At 49.3% G+C, this 23,887-nt stretch overlaps 2 protein-coding genes across 7 annotated transcripts in view; one reads left to right on the forward strand and one right to left on the reverse strand.

The window, feature by feature from the left end:
- Positions 1 to 10,947, reverse strand: part of PML (PML nuclear body scaffold) — a 42,266-nt gene extending 31,319 nt beyond the window's left edge. For 3 of the 4 annotated variants that reach the window (XM_079914560.1, XM_079914557.1, XM_079914559.1), the window contains exons 1-2: positions 10,682 to 10,909; positions 8,484 to 8,950 (exon numbers count right to left, since the gene is read on the reverse strand). In XM_079914560.1, the coding sequence (XP_079770686.1) occupies positions 8,484 to 8,950; positions 10,682 to 10,810 (596 nt within the window). In that variant the 5' untranslated portion in view covers positions 10,811 to 10,909. Of the gene's footprint in view, positions 1 to 8,483; positions 8,951 to 10,681 lie in introns of all 4 variants that reach the window. The other variant, XM_079914558.1, reaches the window with a different exon arrangement.
- Positions 10,948 to 13,328: 2,381 nt separating this feature from the next.
- On the forward strand, positions 13,329 to 23,604 carry STOML1 (stomatin like 1). Of its 3 annotated transcripts, none has more exons than XM_079914228.1 (7): positions 13,329 to 13,597; positions 15,202 to 15,308; positions 16,370 to 16,519; positions 16,800 to 17,003; positions 20,024 to 20,219; positions 20,686 to 20,898; positions 21,427 to 23,604. In XM_079914228.1, the coding sequence occupies exons 1-7, from the start codon at positions 13,465 to 13,467 to the stop codon at positions 21,618 to 21,620; spliced, it is 1,197 nt and encodes a 398-aa protein (XP_079770354.1). In that variant the 5' UTR covers positions 13,329 to 13,464; the 3' UTR covers positions 21,621 to 23,604. The 3 variants fall into 3 exon arrangements, with proteins under 3 accessions (XP_079770354.1, XP_079770355.1, XP_079770353.1); XM_079914229.1 differs by having other exon boundaries at positions 20,689 to 20,898; XM_079914227.1 differs by having other exon boundaries at positions 20,689 to 21,460.
- Positions 23,605 to 23,887: the final 283 nt, after the last annotated feature.

The raw sequence follows: 23,887 nt of genomic DNA on the forward strand, positions 1-23,887 counted from the left end.
TAAAAACTATAATGACTCCAGCCTCTTGATGCCTTAGTCATTTTTTTGCTTAATCTTAGAGAGGTCTTTTAGGAAATGTTTTAGGATAAAGAAATATTTCTTTGAAGTTTAGCAAGTCTAATTTTACTTTAGTATCTTTTTCTTTCATCAAAGTCAAGGAAAATTAAATTTAACATTGCTTAAATAGCATGCTTCCTTTGAATAAGCTAATTGTAAGGGAAGATACACTCTTGAGCCCGAAACAAGTAACTTGTAGAATCCTTTTTTTTTGCAACTCGGCCAGGTTGTTAGTTGAAAACTACCTGTATGTGGAGGCCGGCAGCACCAGGACAGACTCTGCAGAGTGCAGTCAGGAAATCCTGCGTCCTGTCCTGGCCCTGGCTCAGACAAGATCTCCTATTTGGGGATGAGCTCCCATTAATGTTCGAGCCTCTTGCAACAATTCTCTCTTCCTCAATAATCTTATAGGAAGGTCAGGGAAGTAAGGTAATAGCACAGGAAAAAACATCTCAAAAGACAGGAAAGTGCTTTATTGTGTTAAGAAGAGGTCAAACCCAACCAGAAGAGCCCATTCTCTGACCATATTGGAAAAGGTTTCAGTTTCCCATTGAAAGGCGCTGCCCAGGTACCAAGGGATCGGGAAGCGTCACTCAAGGCTGGTTTCAAGCCTGTCCCCTGCACTCTGGTTCCTGCCACCACTGCGTGATGTCCACCTCTGCCCTGAACCCTCCCCTGGGCTGCCCAGGATGCCTCTCCCCACCTGTTGCCAATCATTCCAACTTCTGGTCTTGGGCTGTCTTTTCCCAGTTTATGATCTTATCATACGTCTCAAACTTGAATAATAGGTCTTTCATTTTCCCCACTCAACTGTAACTAAAGCTCTTCCCGCTACAAGTTTTGATGGTCCTCGATTAATTCCCCTACCCCATCCAGCCAAGCTTTGGGATCTGACACCCCAACATGGGTCTCAGCTCCATCAACAGTCCTAAACCCCCATTACCCTTGGCTGCAAGGCACTCCCCAGCGCTCCCCAGCACATGTGATGAAAAGGCTGGCAGCCACCTTGACCTCCAGGTCAGGCAGGCCATGGCCGTGTGACACTCTGGCCTTCTCCCCATGCTGCCACCTCTGCATTCTTGCAGGCCTCACCCCCACCTGCACCATGGCTCAGCCTCCTAATGTGGCTCCCTTTCCCCAGGTCCAGATTCTTTGCTTCAGTTCCGCTTGGGTCATATATCCAACAGTAAGGTGGTAAATCTCAAATTCTTTACGGAATAGGGTAAAATGTAAATAAGCACGCAGCCAAAGAAAAAAAATCCTGGTCTCCTTGCTCCTCAACTTGCCCAGTTCAATCGAAGTACCAGAGTGCAGAAAGAGGATCTGAACATTATCCCACTCTCTGCCTCAGTACCACCAGTGGGTTTCCAACAGAGTCCCCAAAGGTCCATTCACACTGTGTTCTACAGGATACTCACTGGTACAAGAGTAAACTGCAGGAAAACGGAGCAAACTGAGAACATTCTTTGTCCCGGAAATTGTAGGACAGAGTCCAAACTCTAACTCTCCCATGTTTGACCCTAGCTCACCCTTCCAGCCCCTGCCCTCCTGCACAGCCTTTACTTGCAGTTCCTGAAATGCAGCAGACTTGCTGGTGCCTCTGCCTTTGCACATGCTCCCTCCCCTTTCTGCTTCCTTACAGGCCAGGCTAAGTGTGACACCCCCTTGGAAGCTGCCATCCCCAGACAATCAAGGCTGGGCAGGTGGCCTTTTCTGAGATCACATGCCTGGTGCCAGCCTTCCTTCTTCCTTCTGCCCTTAAATAACTGAGCACACACGGGATGTCAGCCGTCTGGCAAGGGAAAATATGAGGGAGAGGATGGTGTCTTATCACACTGTCCTAAGGGCTACTAGCAGCACAGAGTGACAATGGTAAGCAGGCTTCCTTGAAGCACTCTGCAGCCTTGATTGTTAACTGCAGATCTGGTTCCTCCACCAGACTGTGACCTCAGAGGGCCAGGGCTGCATGTTTGTATTTATACCCTAGCACCTAGCAGAGGGGTTGCTACATAGTAGGAATGTGGGCTGAAAGAATGGACTCCACAGGTGTGGTTGATCAAATGCCAATGGCCCCAGGGAGGACACTCCCAGGCTGAGTTTGAAAGTTTAAAGCCACTTCCGATGCTGCTCCCCACTGTGAGCCCTAAGTCAGCTCAATGTCAAAGGATGGAACGGTTTATTACTGACTTGTAACTTGCAGGAAGTTGTCGGTTATTTATGACACTGAGGTTTTGTGCAGAAAAAACAAGTTGAGTTTTTCCAGTAACCACCGGTAGATTGTGAAACAACTGTGAATTGTGACTGTGTGTGTGCGATTTTTAAGCAATACTGTCAGGTTTTTGAAGCCATCTACCATGCTCAAGGGAAAAGAATCTTGTCCTCTTGCTGGCTGGACCTCCTTGCCCCTTGTACCTTGCCGACTGTGGAGAAATCCACCCCCCACACTAGAGGTGAAGCACTCTGTAAGCTACCACCATCTGGGGCTCTGGGAGAGGCCCCATCCTCACTGCAGGGTAGGAGATGTAAACTGTGGTTTATACAGTTGCTGCCAGCCCCTATCAGCTACTAAGACTGTGCAGTCTAGATGTCCACATTTACATGTGAGCAGACAACACAGAACTACAGGACCTATGAAGAGAATCAGCAGGCAAAAATGGGGACCAAACTGATTCCTGGCTCACACTGAAAACAAGGGTAATATAGGAAACATAAACCTTCTAAAAATTCTAAGTTTGCTTTTCAGGGGGATTTAAGAACATACACTGAGAAAACAAGAACAGGCTGACAAGAAAAAGCATCCTGAGAACACTGACCTTGTTTGGCAATTAAAAAACATGACTGCAACTGTTGCAGCACCATGGATGGACCTAGAGACTGTCATACTGAGTGAAATAAGTCAGGCAGAGAAAGATAAGTATCATATGATCTCACTTATATGTGGAATCTAAAAAAATGATACAAATGAACGTATTTACAAAGTAGAAACAGAGTCACAGAGGTAAAACGCAAACTTAAGGGTTATGGGGGAAAGTGGGGGAAGGGTTACAGGGGAAAGTGGGGGAGGAGGGATAAATAGGGAGATTGGGATTGACATATACACAGTACAATATGTAAAACAGATAACTAATAAGGACCTGCTGTATAGCACAGGGAACACTACTCAATACTCTGTAATGACCTGTATGGGAAAAGAATCTAAAAAAGAATGGATATATGCATATGTATAACTGATTCACTTTGCTGTACAGCAGAAACTAACACAACATTGTAAATCAACTCTACTCCAATAAAGAGTTAATTTAAAAAAAGCCACACACACACAAAAACAATAGTTATAAAAAGAAAAAATAAGCAAATGAACAGAAATCAATATATAAAAAAGTAGAAGATAATTTCTTTGAGCTGAAGAAAGACTTGAATTTTCAGTTCAACAATGTCAGAAAGGATTACTGAAAAAAGAAAAGACCTATAGCTTGATCAATCATTTTCAAGAATAAAGAAAAATTATATTAACATCCTTAGCAAACAAAAACAGATTACCCACAGGGGCAAAATAATTAGATAATAATTAAATTTCTCATCTGCAGCACTGGAGGCCACAAATTTATGAAGCAATGTGTATATACTCCAAGATGAAAGATTTGTGATTGTGACCTCAGAATTTTTACACCTAGCTAAACTTTCCTTTAAATGTGACAGCAGAGAACTCCCTGGCGGTCCAGTGGTTAGGACTCCATGCTCTCACTGCTGAGGGTCAAGGTTTGATCCCTAGTCAGGGAACTAAAATCCCACAAGCTGCGCGGCATGGCCGAAAATAAAAATAAAAAATGAATTAAAAAATAAATGTGACAGCAAATGAAGGACATGCAAGTTAAGACAATCAAGATTCCAGAAAGTAACCTCTGAAAAGCAACCAAAAAAAAATTACTTGAAGTATTCCAGCCAAATGGGAAATTAATAACATTAAATAATTGAAGAAAGAAGAACATATGTTATAAAAAAAATTATTGTGAGCAATGAAACTAATTAAAAGCTAAGATTATAGATAACAAGTGGGTTATAATGTGATTTTGACACTTAATAACTGCCAAAAAAGGATGCTTAGAATAGAAAAGACATAAAATTTGGTAATATCTAGAAATAAAATTTCATGTTATTTCAACTATATCTGAATGTGGGAAGAGAAAGAGGGGAGAACAAAAAGTATGCTAAAAGTTTTATCTTATCTGGAAGAACAGTTGTAATATACTCTTGATGGTGAGAGATACAGACACACACACACACACACAAACACACACACACACACACGTGTGCGTGCACGCGTTCTAATATGTTTGTTAAAAATTTAAACCAGAATAGAAAGAGGAGAGAGATATATGATATATCTCTACAAAAAATACACATTTTAAAAAAATCCTAGGAATATGCTAGTCCACAGAATATGGTCCAAGGCCCCAAAGAAAACATCAGTCCCAGATATAAGTCAAATACTAGGTGACCATACTGTGGAAATTAACATCAAATATTTAAATCAAACATCACAAGCCACTTGAAAATTTTAGAAAACTCCCTCGCCCAAACTCTTCTATCAAAGAAAAAATGTTTAAAAAGAGAAAAGACTGAAATTATAGATATTTGAGAAATGACTATGATTACACTACATCAAAGTTATGGGATGCAGCCAATGTCATACTCACAGGAGAAGGTATTAAACAATAAGGATAACAAATAAATGAATTAAATGTTCAGTTAGATGATGAATAATGACAGACAAGTAGAAGAGAGAAAATAATGATGATAAAAACAAAATGATTAGTTAGGGCTTCCCTGGTGGCGCAGTGGTTGAGAGTCCGCCTGCCGATGCAGGGGACACGGGATCGTGCCCGGGTCTAGGAAGATCCCACATGCCGCGGAGCTGCTGGGCCCGTGAGCCATGGCCGCTGAGCCTGCGCATCCAGAGCCTGTGCTCCGCAATGGGAGAGGCCACAACAGTGAGAGGCCCGCGTACCGCAAAAAAAAAAAAAAAAAATTAGAAAAAAGGAAAACATTAATATCAGTAAGCAATAAAAGGAAAGACCAAAAAGCTAGTGCTTTGAAAAGATCACTAAAATAACCACAAATATACAACATTATAAAAAAGAAAGGGGACACAATTACAGGCATAGAGGAGATTTTTAAATTATAAAAGATAACTCAGGATGAACTAGGAAACATTCCAAACAATCTGATTCAAGATCCAAAAAAAAAAGGGGAAAAAACCCTACTCTTCAAAAAAGGTACCTGTATCAGATAGTTTTTCAAGAAACCTCTATAAGCTTGAATTGCTATGTTCTTTAAACTAGTGTACAGCAGAGAAATTCTCAGAGTAGCATTTTAACATTTATTGAGTATTTAATAGGTGCCAGGCACTATGCAAAGCAATTTATACATATCATCACGTTCAAAAAAGCTTGCAAACTCATTGAAAGAGTTGTCTTATCAAATGAATAAGAAAACTTGACAAGGAAATCATACATATTCATAAAATTAAAATTTAATTTTAAATTAAAATTAAAATAATAGTATATCATGACCAAATAGACTTTTTCCTCCCAGGACTTAAAGAATGGTTCAACATAAAGAAACCTATTGATATAATTCATCATACTGAAAGGTGAAAGGACATCTTCAGAGTCCAAAAGAACACCTATTCCTGAGTTAAAAATAAAACAAAATAACAGCAACAACAAAACTCTAAGAAAACTAGAAGTGGGAGGCAACTTTCTTAATGTGATTTTTAAAAGTCACCTACGGAAATCAATAATAAGCATCATACTAAACAAGAAAACATAAGAAACTTTCTTATGAAAGAGAGGTACAAGACAAAGTTGCCTTTTCTAACCACTGCTTCACATTATTCAATACTGTCCTGGCAGTGCTGGCCAATCCAATGAAACAAAGCTACAAAGAGGTAATATGTATAAATACTGGAAAGAAAAAAGGTTTTACTATTTGTAGGTGATATGACTGTTTACCTAGAAAATCCAAAAAATCAACTGAAAATCTTACAAGAATAAAAGAGCCCAATAAGATGGCTAGATGTAATATAAATATACATAAATTAATAGCATTAGTGAATGTTAATGATAACCAGTTGGAAATTATAATGGAAAAAGATTCCATTCATAATATTATTACATATTAGAAAGTTAACTATAATTTAAAAGTTCAAGATGTTTGTGAATAAAACTATAAAACCCAGGGGCTTCCCTGGTGGCGCAGTGATTGAGAGTCCGCCTGCCGATGCAGGGGACACGGGTTCGTGCCCCGATCTGGGAGGATCCCACATGCCGCGGAGCGGCTGGGCCCGTGGGCCATGGCCGCTAAGCCTGCGCGTCCGGAGCCTGTGCTCCGCAACGCGAGAGGCCACAACAGTGAGAGGCCCGCGTACCGCAAAAAAAAAAAAAAAAAAAAAAAAAAAAACTATAAAACCCAAAGATATAACCAGAGATGAGGACAATTCTTCCAAGATTTAATGTCATCTCAGTCAAAATCTCAATGAATATGTAACTTCTGAAACTGCATGAATTGTAACAGCAAAAGCAACTGTACAAATTATGAAAGTAAAATTATTTTTGAAAAAGAATGGGAATTCACCCTATCAAAGCTACAGAACTCCTTACAGTAGTAAGGATCAGCATAAGAATAGTTTGGTGCAGAACAGAGATTTACAAACATATTCATGACTACATGGACATTTAGTACAAGATTAAAAGGGCATTTCAGATCAAAGCAAGAGTGGAGTATTCATAAGCTACAAGGATATATTGTACAACATGGGGAATATAGCCAATATTTTCTAATAACTATAAATGAAGTATAACCTTTAAAAATTGTGAATCACTATATTATACACCTGTAACAAAATACTGTACATTAACTATACTTCGATTTTAAAAAATGGGAAAAAACAAAAAGAGTGAATTATTCAATAAAAGTTGTTGAGAGAACTGGCTTTCCATTTGGAGAGAAATGCAAAGCAAGGGTTCTTACCTTATACCACACACAAAAATAAATTCCATGGGAATGAAAATTTTAACTATAAAAACAAATTATTAAAATAGAGTATAAGTAAATATTTTCAACACTGGCATAGGAAAAATCTTTCCTAGGATGATCAAAGCCAGATACCACAAAGGAAGAGATTGAGGGATTGGACTACATAGAACTAAAAACTTAAAACACAACACCTCATATTGAATGAATGACAAAGGTCAACACAGGAAAAATATCTGCACTATAACAAGCTCTTACAATTAAAGACTAATTCCTAAGAGTAAAGAAACAAACAAGCAAAGGCCCTCAGGATGCAATTTACAAATGAAGAAGCTCAGTGAATAAAAAACATATGAAAAGCCACTGGACCTCAACCTTAACAATAAACAAAGAAATCCAAATTCAAACAATAGTATCAGCTGTGGAGGAATCTGGTAGTACAGGTGGTAAATCTCCAAGCAGGAAGTAAGTTTAGCAGGAATGGAGCTCTGTCTGAGTGTGCCCCCAACGGGCAAAGAATACTTTCACTTTGCAAGCAGATCCCCAAGAATCTTATACAAGCTAGAGGATTAAAAGTTCACATAGGTATGCTGCCTTTTGCTTAAAGGGGGAAAAATAAGACCTATAAGACTATATACTCCTACCTGTGTGTATATTCACAAACTCTGGAAACATTCAAAACTGGTAACCATGGTTAAACGCGGATGGGGGAGGGAGAAGTGGTGGGTATTAGGCAGATGGGGGACAGAGTGGAATGGAGACTTTGTCCTCTCTATAAATTTTGTTTGTAATTTTTTGCACCATATAAATGTATTATCTATCCAAAAAATCCTGAATTAAAATCCTGTGCTGTTTAGTAAAAATCATTAATATTGGACATGACTTTTTTTTTCTCATACAGACACTCCCAGGAAGTGCATTGTTTCGGTTTTGACTTTTCAGACAGAAACTAACTACCCACATCTCATCCTAGAATCCAGCTATACTGAGACTCCATGGCAATGCTTCTGGAAAATTCCACTATAAGACTTTCTAAAGGGCAGTTTGGCAACATGTATCGAAATGTAAAACTTTCATAACCCTTCACCTAGAAATGGCATTTCTAAAAATTTATCCTGAAGAAATGACTGGATATGGGTGAAAAGATGTTTCTGCAGCATTATTTCTTATAAGGGGAAATTGGAAACTACTGCTATCCATCCATTCGCACGGGACAGCATAAATTGCGGTCATCGCTATCGATGCTGCTGGTCTGTGGACCTTATTTTGAGTTGCAAGACGTTAGAAGCTCCTTTACCCACGTTCCCGGCTGTGAGACTTTGGATCTCTGCTCCCCGCAGCCTCTACCTCGCTCTTAGAAGCTTCACCCCACCCTGGGCAGGCCTGGTTACCTGGTCAGCGTAGGGTCGCGGTGGTTAGGGTTGGAACAGAAGATGTTGTTGGATTTGCGCATGTCATCCAGAAACTCGCGCGCCGACTGGCTGCGGAGTTCCGCCAGTGGCCGGGCCTCGTGCTTGAGGAACCACTGGTGCGCCTTGACGCACTTGGCACAGAGGAGCTGCTTGCACTCGAAGCACCAGTAGTCGGCCAGCTCTTTGCAGCGGGTGCAAAGGGCCTGCGCGTCCACGATTTGCCGGTACGCATGCAGGCGCCACTTTAAGCCTTCGAAGAAGACGTTGTCCAAGGACTGCACATCAGGGCCTGGGGGCCAGGGCGCCTGGCAGATGGGGCACTGCCTGCCAGGCTCCTCCAGGCATCCTGAACACAGCGTGTGCAGACAAGGCAGCAGCTTGGGGCACTTGGCTTCTGCCCGGCAGCCCTGGCAGTGCAAGAACTGGAACTCTTCCTCCGTGGCTTGCTGGGGGATCAGAGAGGGAGGTGAGATCTGAAGTCCCAGGAGTCCCCACCCAATGGACACCCGCCCCTATGGCTGGAGGCTGAGAGTGGGACTTCCAATGCCATACCAGGCTGTCATTGGATGATGCAAAACCCAGGCTTATCAGTACCCCAATCCTCCACTTACTCAGGCCTTCCCACTCTCACTCCACAGTTTACTGAGCATCTACTTCTCCTAAGACACAGTACTAGGCCCTGAGATAAAAGGATGTATAGGACAAATCCCTGCCTTCAAGAAACTTAAGTTTAAAAATGAGATTCATTAAGTGTATATCACATAACCGCACATAAAAGTGCTTAATACACTTTGATATTTCCTCAGAAAGTTAAACATAGAACTACCATATGATCCAACAATTCCACACCTAGATATATACCCAAAAGAACTGAAAACAAGTACCCAGATCCTTCTACACTCATTATTCTGTACACAGCATTATTCACAATAGCCAAAAGGTGGAAACGACCCAAGTGTCCATCAACAGATGAATGGATAAACAAAATGTGGTATATACACACAATGGAATATTATTCAGCCTTAAAAAAGAAATTCTGACACATGCTACAACATGAATGAACCTTGAAGACATTATGCTAAGTAAGATCATGCAGAGACAAAGGGGCAAATATTGTAGGAATCCACTTATAGGAAATATCTAGACTAGGCAAATTCACAGAGGAAGTAGATTAGAGGTTACCAGCCACTGGGGGAAGAGGGGAATGAGGAGCTATTGCTTAAAGGGTACAGACTTTGTTTGGATAAAAAAATTCTGTAAACAGACAGTGGTGAGGGCTATACAACATTGTGAATGTATTTAATGCCACTGAACTGTGTACACTTAGAAATGGAGAAAACATACATAATATATATATTTGATAACATTTTACCACAAGAAAAGTGCTTAATACAGTACCTGGCCCATGAGAAATATTCACAAATCTTAACTAGTATTGTTAATATTATTCTGAGGTGTAAATGCAAATAATGAAAGTTACTGCAATATGGTGTTATTTGTACTTTCATGAAGGACAGTAAAAAGGGCCTGGAAGAACATAGAGCAACTGATCTAAGTAGTTCCTTTGGGGGTCGGGGGTGGCTAGGGAGTTTGTGCAGGAGAAGACTAATAAACCCCTTGGGGATGGGGGTTAGGGGAGCAGGGTGCTCCAAGAAAAGGATCCAAGAAGCTTCCTAAAGGAGAGACCACAGGAACTCTGAGGCCTTAGCCAAGGCAAGACACCTCTCTCCCACTTTCTGATCTGGGAACTAGGGTTCTTGTTTTTCCACACCTGGGACATGTTGGGGGTTCCCAGGCCGGTGCAATATGGCTACTACTCTCCCTAACAGGTGGTCCTTCGTCTGAGGCAGGGGACGTCTGAGGCAGGGGATAAGAGGCAGGTCCCAGCGTGGGGGCGGAAGAGTCCGGTCCGGGGTGCCACTGACCCTCAGCATCTTACCCCCCTGCTCGTGGAGAATCGCAGCCCAGAGAGGCCCCCCCACTTACTTATCCTCATCCCATTTTCTACTTTCCGTGACCGCTACCCCAAACCGAGAAGGTCAGGACCTCATGCCTGGTCTTCCTTCTTTGTGTCACTCTTTAAGGTGCTTGGCCAAGTTCCCCTGTCCCTCCCCACATCTCCCCCAACCAAAATCAACAAAGCCTGAACCCCATCTCCCCAAACGCAGTACTAGTACCTCTGTGGGGCTGTGGCTGTGCTCGTGGCCTTCGGAGAGGGACTCCGGGGGAGGCATGGTGGGGGCGTGGGGCAGTGCGGGGTCCTGCTGGGGCCCCGGAGATCCGGCGGGTTTAGGCTCCTGCTGCATGGAATCCAGCGCAGTTTCGATTCTCGATTTTGATGCTGAAGGGCGGGAGAAGCTGAACCAGAGGCTTGCGGCTGACGTCTGAGCTCCCGAAGCGTCCGAAAGGCGAGGGGCCCCCAAGCGTCCGCCTCCCGAGAGGAAGTGAGACACTAGCTGTGGGCGGTTCTAGGGGCGGAGAAGTAGACTGTGAGTTCTGAAGACCTGCCTCGAGCAGGGAGGAGGGAGAGGGAGGAGAGGGGTAGACGCACAGCTGGACAGTGTCAGAGCTGACCGGGAAGGAGGCAGCCCCCGCCCTCGGTTTTGAAACATTCATTCATCTCACACTGGCATAGCTTTGTGCCAGCCCTCAGCTGGGAGCCGGAGACGCAGAGGTGAGCCACACGTGGCTCCTACTTTGGAAGAACCCCAGATCTAATGGAGGAGCAGGCCGCCAAAAGGAGATTTTCACACAGTATTGAGACTGGCTGGAAAGGAGATCCCTCAGCTGGGACATGAAGGAATGGTGGGAATTCGCCAGGGATTCAGAAATTGGAGGGACACTTTAAGCAGAGAGAACAGCACATGCAAAGGCATGGAGGTTTGAAACAGGAGAGGTTGTTTAGAAACTAGTTTTGAGAAAAAACAACTAGTTTTCAGTTTCAGTTTTGGTTATTTTCAGATTTAAGAGGGGACCCATGAGTAATGTTGACCCAGGAGTGCGCTGGGGCAAGGTGATAGCTAAGCAGATGGACAAGTACTGTGGGCGACAGTCGGTGAAGGGTTTGGAAACGAGGAACAACATGATCTGTAGTGTATATTGGGACAGTCATTCTGACAACCTAGGGGCAGGTGGCCTGGTCTAGGATAGTGGCCGTGGGATGTGGGGAGAGACCAGTGTCAGAGACACTAGGAGGACACTGAGTGGAGATGAGGGGAACAAGACGATGCCTTGTGTGACAGTTGGAAGGGCTGGTGAATCTGAGGCAGTAGGGAGTGGGGAGGGAATGGGAAGAGCTGGTGGGCAGGTATGAGAAGAGTGAGGAGAGACGCAGAGGTTAAGAATCCTCCTGCCAATGCAGGGGACAGGGGTTCGAGCCCTGGTCTGGGAAGATCCCACATGCCACGGAGCAGCTAAGCCCATGTGCCACAACTACTAAAGCCCGCGCCTAGAGCCTGTGCTCTGGAACAAGAGAAGCCACCGCAATGAGAAGCTGGCGCACTGCAACGAAGAGTAGCCCCCACTCACCGCAACTAGAGAAAGCCCGTGCACAGCAACAAAGACCCAACGCAGCCAAAAATAAATAAATAAATATATTTATTAAAAAAAAAAAATGAGAGAGCAAGTTAGCTCTTGGCCAAAGGAGAAGCCCAGGTCCAAGCTGGTGAGGGGAGAAAGCACAACTCCAGGTGGCATCACTGGGCCAATACCCCTGTCTTCAAACTTCAAAGCATCCCAGTCATTGTGCTGACTCCCGTGTACCCATTTTTGTGCTCAGTTCCAGTCCGGGACAGACTAGAGGGATGGTGATGGGGCCTATCTCTTGTAAAGTTTATAGTCTGGGGTGGGGGTGGGGGGATGCGGGGAGAACTAACTTCCCAGGGACAGTGCAAAGCCTCAGGAGCCTACCCTACCCTGCAGCTTGATCAGTGCCTCCAGAGGTTTAGAATCAGGCCATCAAACCAGTAAAAGCCAAAGATGGTAAGCAGCCATCTGCAGAAGGGACCTGGAAGTGGACTGAGGCGCCTGAGGGCTGGCATGTGTGAGACAAGGAAAGCTTTATTAATTTCTTTGCCCGCTTTGGAAGACAGCCTGCCCAACACCTTGTTGGAAATGAATGCTTCTCAGAGTAAATTCACCATTTGCATTTGGGTTTTCTCAAGCCATGGAGAGACAAGTTACCTCTGGGTACCTGGATCAAGGGGCATGCTGCTTCTGCAACTGCAAGACTGAGGATCTCACCTCTGTGATGCTCTGGAGGGCTGCCCTGGGTTAGCACTGTGCAATCCCCTCCTTCCTTACTCTGCCATGCTCCCTGAGGTCTGCACATGAAATTTCTTTCTTTTTGTGCCCAAGTTCAGGCCCTCCTGCCCCACCTTGACCCACAATGATCTGGCTACTCCTTCATTCAACAGATAAGCACTGAGATCCACTCTTTGCCAGGCCCTGCTTGCTGGGCTGAGGGGACACAAAGAGGAATAATTTGTTTATCATGCCTTGGAGAAAACCTAATTCCATATAAGGGCAACCTTCCCAAAATCCGTCCCTAGTTTTTGAGTTCGTGCTGAGAAGGCTGGTAGCATTTCCTTGCTTCTGGAGAAGATTCAGCTCCTGAATCTTACAAAGTTGAGCCCCTTACAAAGCTCAACTTCTCTTCCTGCTCCTTTTCTAAGGCCTAGTGGGAGCAAGGTGTAGGAGGACGGACTCCTGCGGGCTTCCAGGAACACAGACTACCCTCCCTCCCTGCCCCGCGGCCGCACTTCGGTCCTCCCAGCGCAGGGGGCGCTGTGCGACGGTGAGAGCCGAGCCCGTCCTGCCTCCTCCTTCTGCGCCAGGGCCACCGCCCATGGCCGCGCAGGCGAAACCGGGAACGGCGACCAGCAGGGTTGGGGCGGAGTAGCGGCCGGCTGGTCAGGCTGCGTACAGTGCTGGGGCGCGGGGCGTACCCCCGTTAGGAGTCATGCTCGGCAGGTCTGGGTACCGAGCGCTGCCCTTGGGGGACTTTGACCGTTTCCAGCAGTCGAGCTTCGGCTTCCTGGGCTCGCAGAAGGGTTGCTTGTCCCCGGAGCCGGGCGGCGTGGGGCCTGGGGCCGGTGAGTGGCCGCCCAGCACAGCGGACCTGGGAGAGATCGGCTGGCAATCCTGGGCCCGAACCCTCTGCCTCTCGGGAGTCAGCCGGTCTTGCGCGCTCACATCCTTACAGGAGGGACCGAGAGGGGGTCTCCACAATGTGGAGAAGGGCTTGCATCAGGCGCTGGGATGCTACTGCTAATCCAGCCCTCCTAGGGCCACGGGGCTGCAGCACCACAGGTCTCTCATCTTCCAAGAAGCGTCGCCCCACCTCGTTTCTCCTCGGCTTTTATCAGCCCAGAGATTTCAGGTTTCCATTTTGCCTAGAAAGAAACTAAGGTCTAGGCATAGGAGGTCACCAGCATGCCAAGGGCACTTGGCTGCAGAGAAATGGCAGAATCTTCCCCTCAGGGGGCACCTCTAGACTCCCTAAGCTTGCGCATGTCCCTGTTCCCTGGTGGAGATGTGCAGGCCCTCAGGTGCCTGTCATGTCTTCCGGGCCCTGTCTTGCTCCAAATCCTTGAGTAATTCCCTTGGCCCATAGGCCAGATCCCACATGCCACAGCCTAACAACCAAAGCCCCAGAGGATGTGGCCCCTATGTGATCCTCCTCTAATGACAGATGCCCCTATCCAAGGGTTCCTTTCCTGCAGGGGCCACATGGGTCAGAACGAGGCAGGAAAGGAGATTTAGCATTCTGGGGCCCAGAGAGCCCGGAAGTACAGGGTTCCTGGAAGTGTGGAGCCGAGGCTCCTGTCTGCTCTCTGTTCAGGGTTGGGAGAGGAAAGAGAGCAGAAAATAACCTCTCCCAGATTCTGGGGTTTTCTCAGCTTTCACTCCCATTCTGGGCTTCTGGTTCACGGGGGAAGGGACCTGTGGTTCAAATGAATCTCATTTTCCTAGCTCTCTGTCCCCCACCTCTCACCTGAAGCTGCTTCAAGCGAGGCATGGCCCAGAGGGCATTAAAGGGGGGTGAAGAATTGTGAACTAGGAAAGAACATCTTTGCCCTCATCTCTGGCATCTGTTGAAGAGCAATTGATGCTTTATCCCTTTAAGCTAAGGTCCAGTGATGCCACCCTCACCAGATAGCCTTAGGCTGTCTCCAAAAGGACTCCTTGAAAGCACACTTCTGGGGCTGATAGTAGAGGAGGTGTTATGCCAGCAGCATTCAGTTCAACCCAGCATGTGCTTACAGATGCCCAGGTACTCCTGGCTTTGCCAGCTATGGGAGGCAATATAAATCAGACAAAAGGATTGACTCCTGCTCAGCCCAGTGAGGAGAGCATCATGTGATTGGCTTCTCAATTCCAATGACTACTGTCTCGCAGAGAATAGGCCTTGTGAGGGTGGGACTTGGGACAGATTTGTTTTGGTGTATGGGAGGAAGGAACAGTCCTTAACTAGCACCTGCCCAAAGATATGGGAGTAGTATTAGGTTCTTAGGGCACGGCACTAAAGTGGAGTGAAGAACTGTGAGCTTGGAAAGAACATCTTAGCCCTGAAAAGGAAGGAGCCACTGAAAGGGGAGGTGGGCAAAAGGTACACTTGACTGAGTTCACCCAGCCAGCAGCTGTCCTGCCAGACCCAGTCGGCATTCCTTGACTACCTCTGCTCTCTTGTCCCCAGATGCACCTCAGAGCTGGCCTTCCTGCCTCTGCCATGGCCTCATCAGTTTCCTGGGGTTCTTGCTGCTGCTGATCACCTTCCCCATTTCTGGTTGGTTTGCCCTGAAGGTAAGGCTGGCTGGATCAGCCCCCAGAATGGTTGGGCCATGTGGAGAGCTTTGGCATTGGTGGGTGAATTCCCCATCCTCTGCCCCCTTCCCCCAAATATCACAGCTCTGTGAAATGGGCTGGAAAATAATTGTTCATTCTCACCTTTCAGATGAGGAAACTGAAGCTCAGACTTGTCCAAAGTCATACTGGGAGCCAGTAAGTGGCAGAAACAAGTCTTCCCAAACTCCCAAGTTTGGGGGTCTGAACACTGGCTTTAAGGTGCACACAAATATCTTCCTCCCTTTGGGTTAGGCTAAATTAGAAATGAAAAACACTCAACCTGGCCCAGCAGGTGATGAGTAATAGGAATTTCAGGCCTCGTTTTCAACAAGGGATGGTGCAGATGGGAAAGGATGAACTAGAGTTGAGGATTGCACCTAAAAGCTGCAGTGAAGGTGGAAGCCTACCCTCGTGTGGCCCCAGGCAACAGCCAGTGTCTCTAGAAAGCTTGGGGTTTGGTGTGATCTCGAAGGGAGTCCTTAGAAGGTCCTAAATCCTAGTCCCCAAACTGCCACTGAAACAAGTATTATGTGACCTTGGGCAAGTCACTGCCTCTCTAAGACTTCATTTCTCAATTTGGACATATTTCCTTGTTTGAGGATTCCAGGAACCTGAAGTTGGCAAAGCCCTTTGCTCGGGGCTGCTATTAGAGCAGCCCAGCTTTTCCCTTAACTAAGACAGGGCAGACAGTTTCCTGGGTTGAGTCATGTCTAGCTTCAGATCACACAGGCGAAAGGTTTCACTGAGGATCAAGTCAATACAGTATGGCAGTTGAGGGCGTGGCTTTTGGAGTCATTCAGAACTGCGTTCAGATCTCGTGTGTTTCACTTGGGGGCTTTGTGATTTTTGAGCACGTCAGTTAACCTCTCAGAGCTTTGTTTTTTTCATCGGAAGACAGAGCTCAGGATACCTGACACTGAACAAGGCCAGAGGGAGAGAGGAGAGGGAGGGACCTGGGGAGACATCATTGCCAGCAGCAGCTCAGTGCTTTCAACCCTTTTCCTTGCTGCTGTGGACAGATCGTGCCCACCTATGAGCGCATGGTCGTGTTTCGACTGGGCCGGATCCGCACCCCTCAAGGACCCGGTATGGTTCTGCTCCTGCCCTTCATTGACTCCTTTCAGAGGGTGGATCTGAGGACACGAGCCTTCAGTGTCCCTCCTTGCAAGGTGAGGGGCTTCTTGGCTCCTGTGGACAGAGGGAGTGGGGGCTTATGCTGGGTGTATTGGCCTGTGAGTAGCCATTAGGGGTGAGGAATGAGGAAGATACCAGAAAAAGGGGGAGGGGGCTGGGAGGACAGCCTTGATCCATATACCTAAGCCCACGCACTTGGGGATACCGTTTTGCTCCTGAGGAGCTAGTGACCAGGCGAGTGGGTCAGGTTGGGTGGTCTCAGTGGGCCTGGCCTCCCTGCGCCCCCAGCCCCTCTTTCATGGCCTCCCCCAACAGTTGGCCTCTAAGGATGGGGCTGTGCTGTCTGTGGGGGCTGACGTCCAGTTCCGCATCTGGGACCCGGTACTGTCGGTGATGACAGTGAAGGACCTGAACACAGCCACACGCATGACGGCCCAGAACGCCATGACCAAGGCTCTGCTCAAGAGGCCTCTGCGGGAGATCCAGATGGAGAAGCCCAAGATCAGCGACCAGCTCCTGGTAGGCAGCTCCACACAGGGCAGGGTTCGGGGCTGGCATCTCAGCCCAGCTCTGCCTGCCAGGGCACTTTAGCAGAGCACCAGATCGCTCTGGGCCTCAGTTTGCCTTATGTCCCAAGAGTGTAACAACTTTTGAAGAGTCAGTGGTCTGGGTGGGACTGTGAGTCGAGGAACAGAAGATGGCACCGTAGCGATCTTAGGCAAATCTATCCCTGAGAGGTGAAGGGGCTGGGACAGGGAGTGGCCTGACAGAAATTCTTGGGTCCTGCCCCAACTGCCTGAGGTTTCACTCTTCACTGCTCTGCAGGCATTGCCATGACAACACTGGGCCTCAGGGGCACTCAGCCCCTCATGGGGCAGGCAGGTGGGTGAAAGGAGCAGGGGCCTTCCTGGCCTAGTCACCTTCAGGGGAATTCCATGCTCCCCGAGGCAGCATGTGCATTTTTGTGGGTTTGTGTTCTTTGTTCTGAAGAGAACAAAGGGACATGAGGGCATTTGGGCCTTTTTCCTGCCTCTTCTTTGAGTGTGAGCAGTTACCCTGGAATTCACCTCAGATCCCTCCTGTGACAAGATGGGGTTAAAATACATGTGTGAAGGCGTGTCCCCTGCTCCTCACGTTCACCTTGTGCTTTCTCCCATGTCCTGGCAGGGGACCGTGGGTGAAGTTTCCCCTCGTTCCCCTAAGATCTGCTTTCCCCAGGGTTAGAGGACAGGAAGGGGAGTGGGGTAGTGCCAGTCCTGGAGGTCGCAGTCCCTTCAGGAAATAAATCAACTGGGTGAAATTCCCAAGAGGAGCTCTCACATGCATAGCATTTTGCCTGGCTCGGTGTATCTCTGCTTTACATTTTGCTGCAAAGGCTGGTATTATTGTTTTATTTTGGAGGAAGGAAACTAAGGCTCAGAAATTATTTGACTTGCCCCTTAGACCTGTGGTCAGGGCAGAGCTGGACCAGAGCCAGGTCACCTCCCCCCAGCCCCCAATCCAGTGCTCAGTCCTATACAACTCAGATCACAATTTGATAATTTTTTTTCATGAAACCACATTCCGTTTTGATCTACCTTTAGGAAGAGAAAATTGCTGTCGGCCTTGTTGCACATGGCTTTGGTGCAGCAAAGCCAAGAGAGGCCATCTGAGGGAGTGAGTCCCATACCAGGACATTAGAGTCATGTAGGGCCATTGCCCAGATTGAGTTGGCTCCTGGTAAAGTGGGGTCATTGCCTGGCTAAAATGAAATCTCCGGAAATCCAGCACACCTCCCTAAGGCCCGTTTCAGGCATACGTTTCTCATTATCACCGCGCCCCTGCTTCTGCGTACTTTTCCTCTAGAGGGATTGCACGCTCCCCACCTCTCACTTGCTGGGCCCTCCTTAGCTGCTCCAGGCCAGCCACTTCACCCCTCACTGCCCCAGCCCAGCCTCCCCCATTGCCACCCCACCCGTCCCTCTGCCACAGGCCTTGCCTCTTAATCCTCAGGAGAAAACACTCTAGGGTGAGAACTCTTTCAGCTTCCTCCAGCATCACCCCTTCAAACTCATCTACATCTGTGCTGTTTCCCTGTCTCACTGGAAGCATCTGCTTCCTCTGCACCGGGCAGTGCTCTGGGCTCAGGACTCGGCTCCCTCCCTCAATTCAGCCTCTTCTTGCCTTTTTGTGAGGACACATATTTTCCCTTTGTCCCAGACCCCCTCTAGCTCTTAACCCCTCTCTCCCCTTTCCTTCCTCCCCTCCTGTCCTTCATCTAGGCTCCCCCCACTCTCCTAAGACTGACGTCACTGCCGACCTCATGGTGACCTCCCTCTTGCTAGCACAGGGGCACTTCTCAGTCCTTCCCTTACTTCACCTGGAGTCAGCCTTTGACTCCATGGACCCATCCTTCCATTATTCTTGGATCCTCTGCTTCCATTATTCCACACTCCTGGTTACTCCCTGTTCTTCTGCCCTTCTGTTTCCAGGTTTCCCTCAGTGGTCTCTTCTCACCTGTGACCTCCCAGGAGAGCTTACCCACCTGGGGCTTTCTGCTAACTCTAGACACTAATTATTCTCAACACTCCGATCCAGTCCCACTCTGCCCTGCTTCCTGGCCCCACTTATCCAATTGCGGTTGGCCGTCCCGTAGACACCTCAAGCTTAACGTGTTTAAAAAGTCACCATTCCTTCCCTACCCACCCCCAAATCTGTGTCTTCCTCTGTGTATGCTCTCTGGATAAACGCCCGCGTTCCTGATCCGTGCAGGCAGCCATACTAGAAACGTGGCTCCTCACCGCCCTCCTTGTTTTCGCACATCCGGGCAGCCGATAAGTCCAGCGGTTCTATTTCTCTAGTGTCCTTCTGTAGCTTAATAGAGTTTACAGAGTTGTGCCCCTCCCCTGGTGTGTCTCGGCTCACAGCCGCCTCTCTGCCTGACACCGCATCTGCATCACTTTTGCCTGCGGTTTGAAACAATGTCCTAGCTGGTCTCCATGCCTCTACTCTTAGCCCCTCCAATCCAGTGTCCACACGGCAGCCAAGAGAATCTTTGCAACAAGCAAGACTGCTCTGTCCCTTGCCTGCTAAACTCATCTCCGGGACTCCTTGTGCCTCAGAATAGATCCAAGTGAGCGGGAGCAGCCTCCTCTGAGCCCTCAGCTGTCTCTGGTGTCCCAGGCCACAACTGAGGGTCCAGCTAAATGGAACTGTGGTTCCTCATGGTTCCCCGAGCATTCGAGGTGCTCCTTTCTGCATTTTTGCACCTGCTCTTCCCATTGCCTGGAAGGGCCCTCCTTTGATGCCCCTTCACCTGGATGATTCCTCCTCCTCCTGGCATCACCCCCTCCTCCCTGCCCCACACCCTCTCCTGATTGCTCACTACCAGCTGCCCACAGCTGGGTTGTAATTGCCCTCTGCCTCCGTCCCAGGCTGGGAACTTCTCAAGGGCAGGCCTGGTGCCTCATGTGCCACCATGGCCGTACCAGCCTGCCTAAAGAACGTGCTCTGGAAAGGTTTGTTGAATGAGTGCCATTTCTCCCCACACCATCCTGCAGCTGGAGATCAACGACGTGACCAGGGCCTGGGGGCTGGAGGTGGACCGCGTGGAGCTGGCAGTGGAGGCCGTGCTCCAGCTGCCCCAGGACAGTCCAGCTGGGCCCAGCCTGGACAGCACCCTGCAGCAGCTGGCCCTCCACTTCCTGGGAGGAGGCATGTCTTCAGGGGCAGGAGGTGCCCCACTCCCCGAGCCAGGTAAGGAGCCTCGGGGAAAGAGTGAGGGTGCTCCCCGGGGCGCTCAGCTTGGTGTCCAGCACAGACTGAACTTTGCTACTTGTTCCCTTAACCAAGCAGCTTGTGCAGTGCACACCCCACCCAGCTGTTCAGGCCACCCCGATTCTAGAGCTGACCAGAGCTAAGGCAGTGAGAAGAGTCCAGGTGTCTGAGTGTGTGGAGGCCTTTGGGAGCCTCCATGGGAGGAAGCAACAGCATCCAGCAAAGAGTTTTGGATTCAAGGCCGGAGTAGCTTAGAAATGGCATTGGGGGTTATGGCTAAAATCTCAAGGGCAGCTTCTTAGGAAACTGAGGAGGAAACAGAACGTGGGCCTGAAGAGGGTGTAAGACGGAACTGCCGCGAAGGTACGGAGGCACACGTTGACCTTGGCAGCACGTTGACCTCCTTCTCTCTTCCTCCCTCCCCAATCCCCTCGGCCGCCCCCAGCAGATACCTTGGATATGGTGAACGAGGTTGAGCCGTCTGCCCCTCATGGTGGTGCCGGGTCCAGCCCCAAGCAGCCTGTGGCCGAGGGGCTGCTGACGGCTCTGAAGCCCTTCCTGTCTGAGGCCCTGGTCAGCCAGGTCGGGGCCTGCTACCAGTTCAATGTCGCCCTGCCCAGTGGCACCCAGAGCATCTACTTCTTGGACCTCACTACAGGTGCAGCTGCCCTCCCTGCTGTCTTCCTTCCACCCGGGTTGCTCGTAGCCCCGACCACCCACGGTCCTTTTTCAGACTGGGCCCTGCTCCTGCCCCCAGTTTAGGGCAAACCCATAGCAGTCAGGGGCTCCGATGCCATTTGCAGACAGTGACTACCCAGGCCTCGGTCTCCCTGCCCTGTCCTCGTCAGCAGGACGACTCAGATGGCCGAGCTTCCTGTGCCAGGCGCCCCACACACGTTGCGGTCCTGTTCACGGCAGGCTCAGCGCGGAGCATGTTTTGTGCATTATCCCACCTACTTCTCATCATCAGCGTGTGATTTAGGGATTATCCTCGTCATCCCCATTTCACCAGTTTGGAAACTGAGGCTCTGAGCGGTCACACAGCCAATGGGACTTGAACCCAGGGTATTAGAATTTGAACGCTTAACCACTCTTTCCACCCCTCCCAGTGGGACATGCTAACCTCTTCTACCCCCTGCAGCATAGTCGTCCCCCTACTAATGCTCAGTTTTCTTTCTCCCCACAGGGCAAGGGAGGGTGGGGCATGGGGTGCCTGATGCCATCCCTGATGTGGTGGTGGAGATGGCCGAGGAGGACCTGCAGGCCCTGTTGTGCAGGGAGCTGCGGCCCCTGGGGGCCTACATGAGCGGGCGGCTGAAGGTGAAGGGCGACCTGGCCGTGGCCATGAAGCTGGAGGCTGTCCTCAGGGCCTTGAAGTAGCAGGTTTGGCTGACTGTCCATAGCCCAGCCCCGAGCCTGGCACCAAGCCAGGGGGGCATCTTGGAGGAGGAGTCATTGACACTGCACCTTGGATTGTTGAGGCCCTGAGAAGTTTCAGGCCCAGCAAGAGCCAATGAGTGGAGGCTGGGAGACCCTGGAGACTGGGAAAGACCGAGTCAGGTGGCCCTGCCCTTCTCATCCACAGTGGTTCTCTGGACAAGCCTTTGCTGATCCTGGTCCCCTGCCGCGTACCCGGTCTGAGCTGGGTGCACAGCGCGATGACAGGAGAGCCAGGCCTGCTGTGCTCTGCTGCCTGCCTGACTGGAGAGCCAGGGCTGACAGAAACAGCCTGACAGCCGCTGGCTTGGTCCCAGTGTGAGGGAGCAACGCGTGCAGCTCGGGCTCCAAGCTCCAGAAGCGGGCTCAGAGAGGCTGGAGGAGGGAGAGGGGCGGCGGCCCCGAGAAGAGGCCCCTGCGGTGGGAGGGGTCTGGGGATCGGCTGGGTCTGCCCTGCTGATTGCAGTCCAGGCCCAGGCTGGGGGGATGGGGACAGGAAAGAGTGGGGCTGGCTGCTCCCCGGCTCTGCTCTTGAAGACGTCTGTCTTGACTCGTCTCCCAGCTCGGTCTTGCATGCCTGACAGACTGGAGCCCGGGGCAGCATGAAGGAGAGCCCTGCTGTTGCTTTGCTTTCTGGAGGTTTGAAAACCTCAAATAAATGTGATGTTTACAATGTATTTGGAGAGAAATAGGGGTAATGGAGGTGGGTCAGAGGGTCTCTGAGGTGATGCCCCTGCTGCCGGACCGGGGCCCAGGCCCTGAAGGGTGACACAAGCCCTGACAGTGCTCTTCAATCACCCACAGTTCCACTTCCTGCCAAGGGCCTCAAAGCAGGCAGCAGCAGGGCACTCTGTTTCCCTTTATAGTCAGGGTAGAGGTTTGGCAGGAAAGAGGGGGTGTGGGTGTGACAGAGCTGGTCTGGCAAACAACCTAATGAAGGCAGGGCTGGGGGCGCGTATCACATTCAAGAGAGGGGTAGGAGCTGCTATCAGCTGCCCCTCCTGTTATACCCCTGGTCACTGTTTCCCTACTGTTCTGGCCCAAACCTCAGGGACCCCAGAGAAGGGGGGCCTTAGACATCTCAGGTTCTGAGAAATGATGAATCTCACATCCTGGAGAGACTTGTTAAAAAAAACAAAAAAACCACAGAAATTTGCGGCTCCTCTTTGAGGCGCAGCCTCCGGCTGCGATGTGGCACCAGGCCTTCCCCCTCAGGGCCCTCTCCAGCTGCCTTGGCACCAGGCTCCATCCAGTTTGCCCTTTTGTTCCTGCCAGTGCCCGCCTTGGCCTCTTGTAGAGGTAGACCAGCGTAGAGCAAACCACCATTGGGTTCAGGTTTCAGCCCCAGGGCCCCTTCCTGGAGGGCCAGAGCCCCAGGTTGCTGCCCCTGCTCTGTCCCTCTCTCCACTCCTGGAGGCCGCCCAGCCAGGGCTGCCTGTTCAAAAGCCTTCCCTCCAATCCCCACCGGCCACACTCCCGCTGCCCGTGAGCCCTGGTGGGGCATGATCTTCTCTGCTTGGCCTGGGCTCCCCCTCTACTTTGGCGCTGTCGTTGTGCCTATTCCCCACTGTGTCTGTCACTGTTCTTGTGTAAGTGCCTGCCCTCCCTGCTGGACCATGAGCTACATGCCCGAGCCATCCATCACTGTTCCCTCCATTGTTACTGCACACAGTGCCCCAGGGGGAAGAGGAGAAACCCCACGCATCTTCCTCATGAAAGCTTAAGGGAAACCAAAACTCAGATCTTCTTTGTGGCTGTTGGAGGATCAGCATCACAGGGGAAACAAACTTTTCTAGATGTCTGTGTGGGTGGAGAGCAAAGCCTGCTGCCAGCCGTTAATACCCTCCTGTCCAGGGGAACTCATTCCTTGGGGAGGCCAGCACTCCAGGAAAGGGAGCCCACAGGTTCAAGGCCTCTGAGTTTCGGAGGACCCAGCAGACTTTGTAGTCCCCAGTGGGTGGACGAGGGGCACCTAATGGGGCCAGGGTGTGGGGAGGGAGGGAGAAGGGTGTCCATCAAAGAAGGCTTCCTGAGGAGATGTTGCCTGAGACTCACAGCTACATGGAGATGAGAGAAGAAAGGAAATGGGGGAAAGACATTCGGTAGAGGGGGAAAGTCCCTGTGAGAGCACAGGAAGAGGTAGTGGGCACCTCCGATTTGGGAAACTGGAACCTAAAGTCTGAAGGGGGATGTATGCAGGGATTTTGGGG

This window comes from Stenella coeruleoalba (assembly GCF_951394435.1).
Source record: "Stenella coeruleoalba genome assembly, chromosome: 2".
Lineage (NCBI taxonomy): Eukaryota > Metazoa > Chordata > Mammalia > Artiodactyla > Delphinidae > Stenella > Stenella coeruleoalba.

Bases quoted from the DNA above. Each gene is read 5' to 3' on its own strand.
- STOML1 (XM_079914228.1), top strand. From the start codon at position 13,465: ATGCTCGGCAGGTCTGGGTACCGAGCGCTGCCCTTGGGGGACTTTGAC. The intron at 16,520-16,799 runs GTGAGGGGCTTC...CTCCCCCAACAG, and splicing joins TCAGTGTCCCTCCTTGCAAG to TTGGCCTCTAAGGATGGGGC. The intron at 20,220-20,685 runs GTAAGGAGCCTC...GGCCGCCCCCAG, and splicing joins TGCCCCACTCCCCGAGCCAG to CAGATACCTTGGATATGGTG.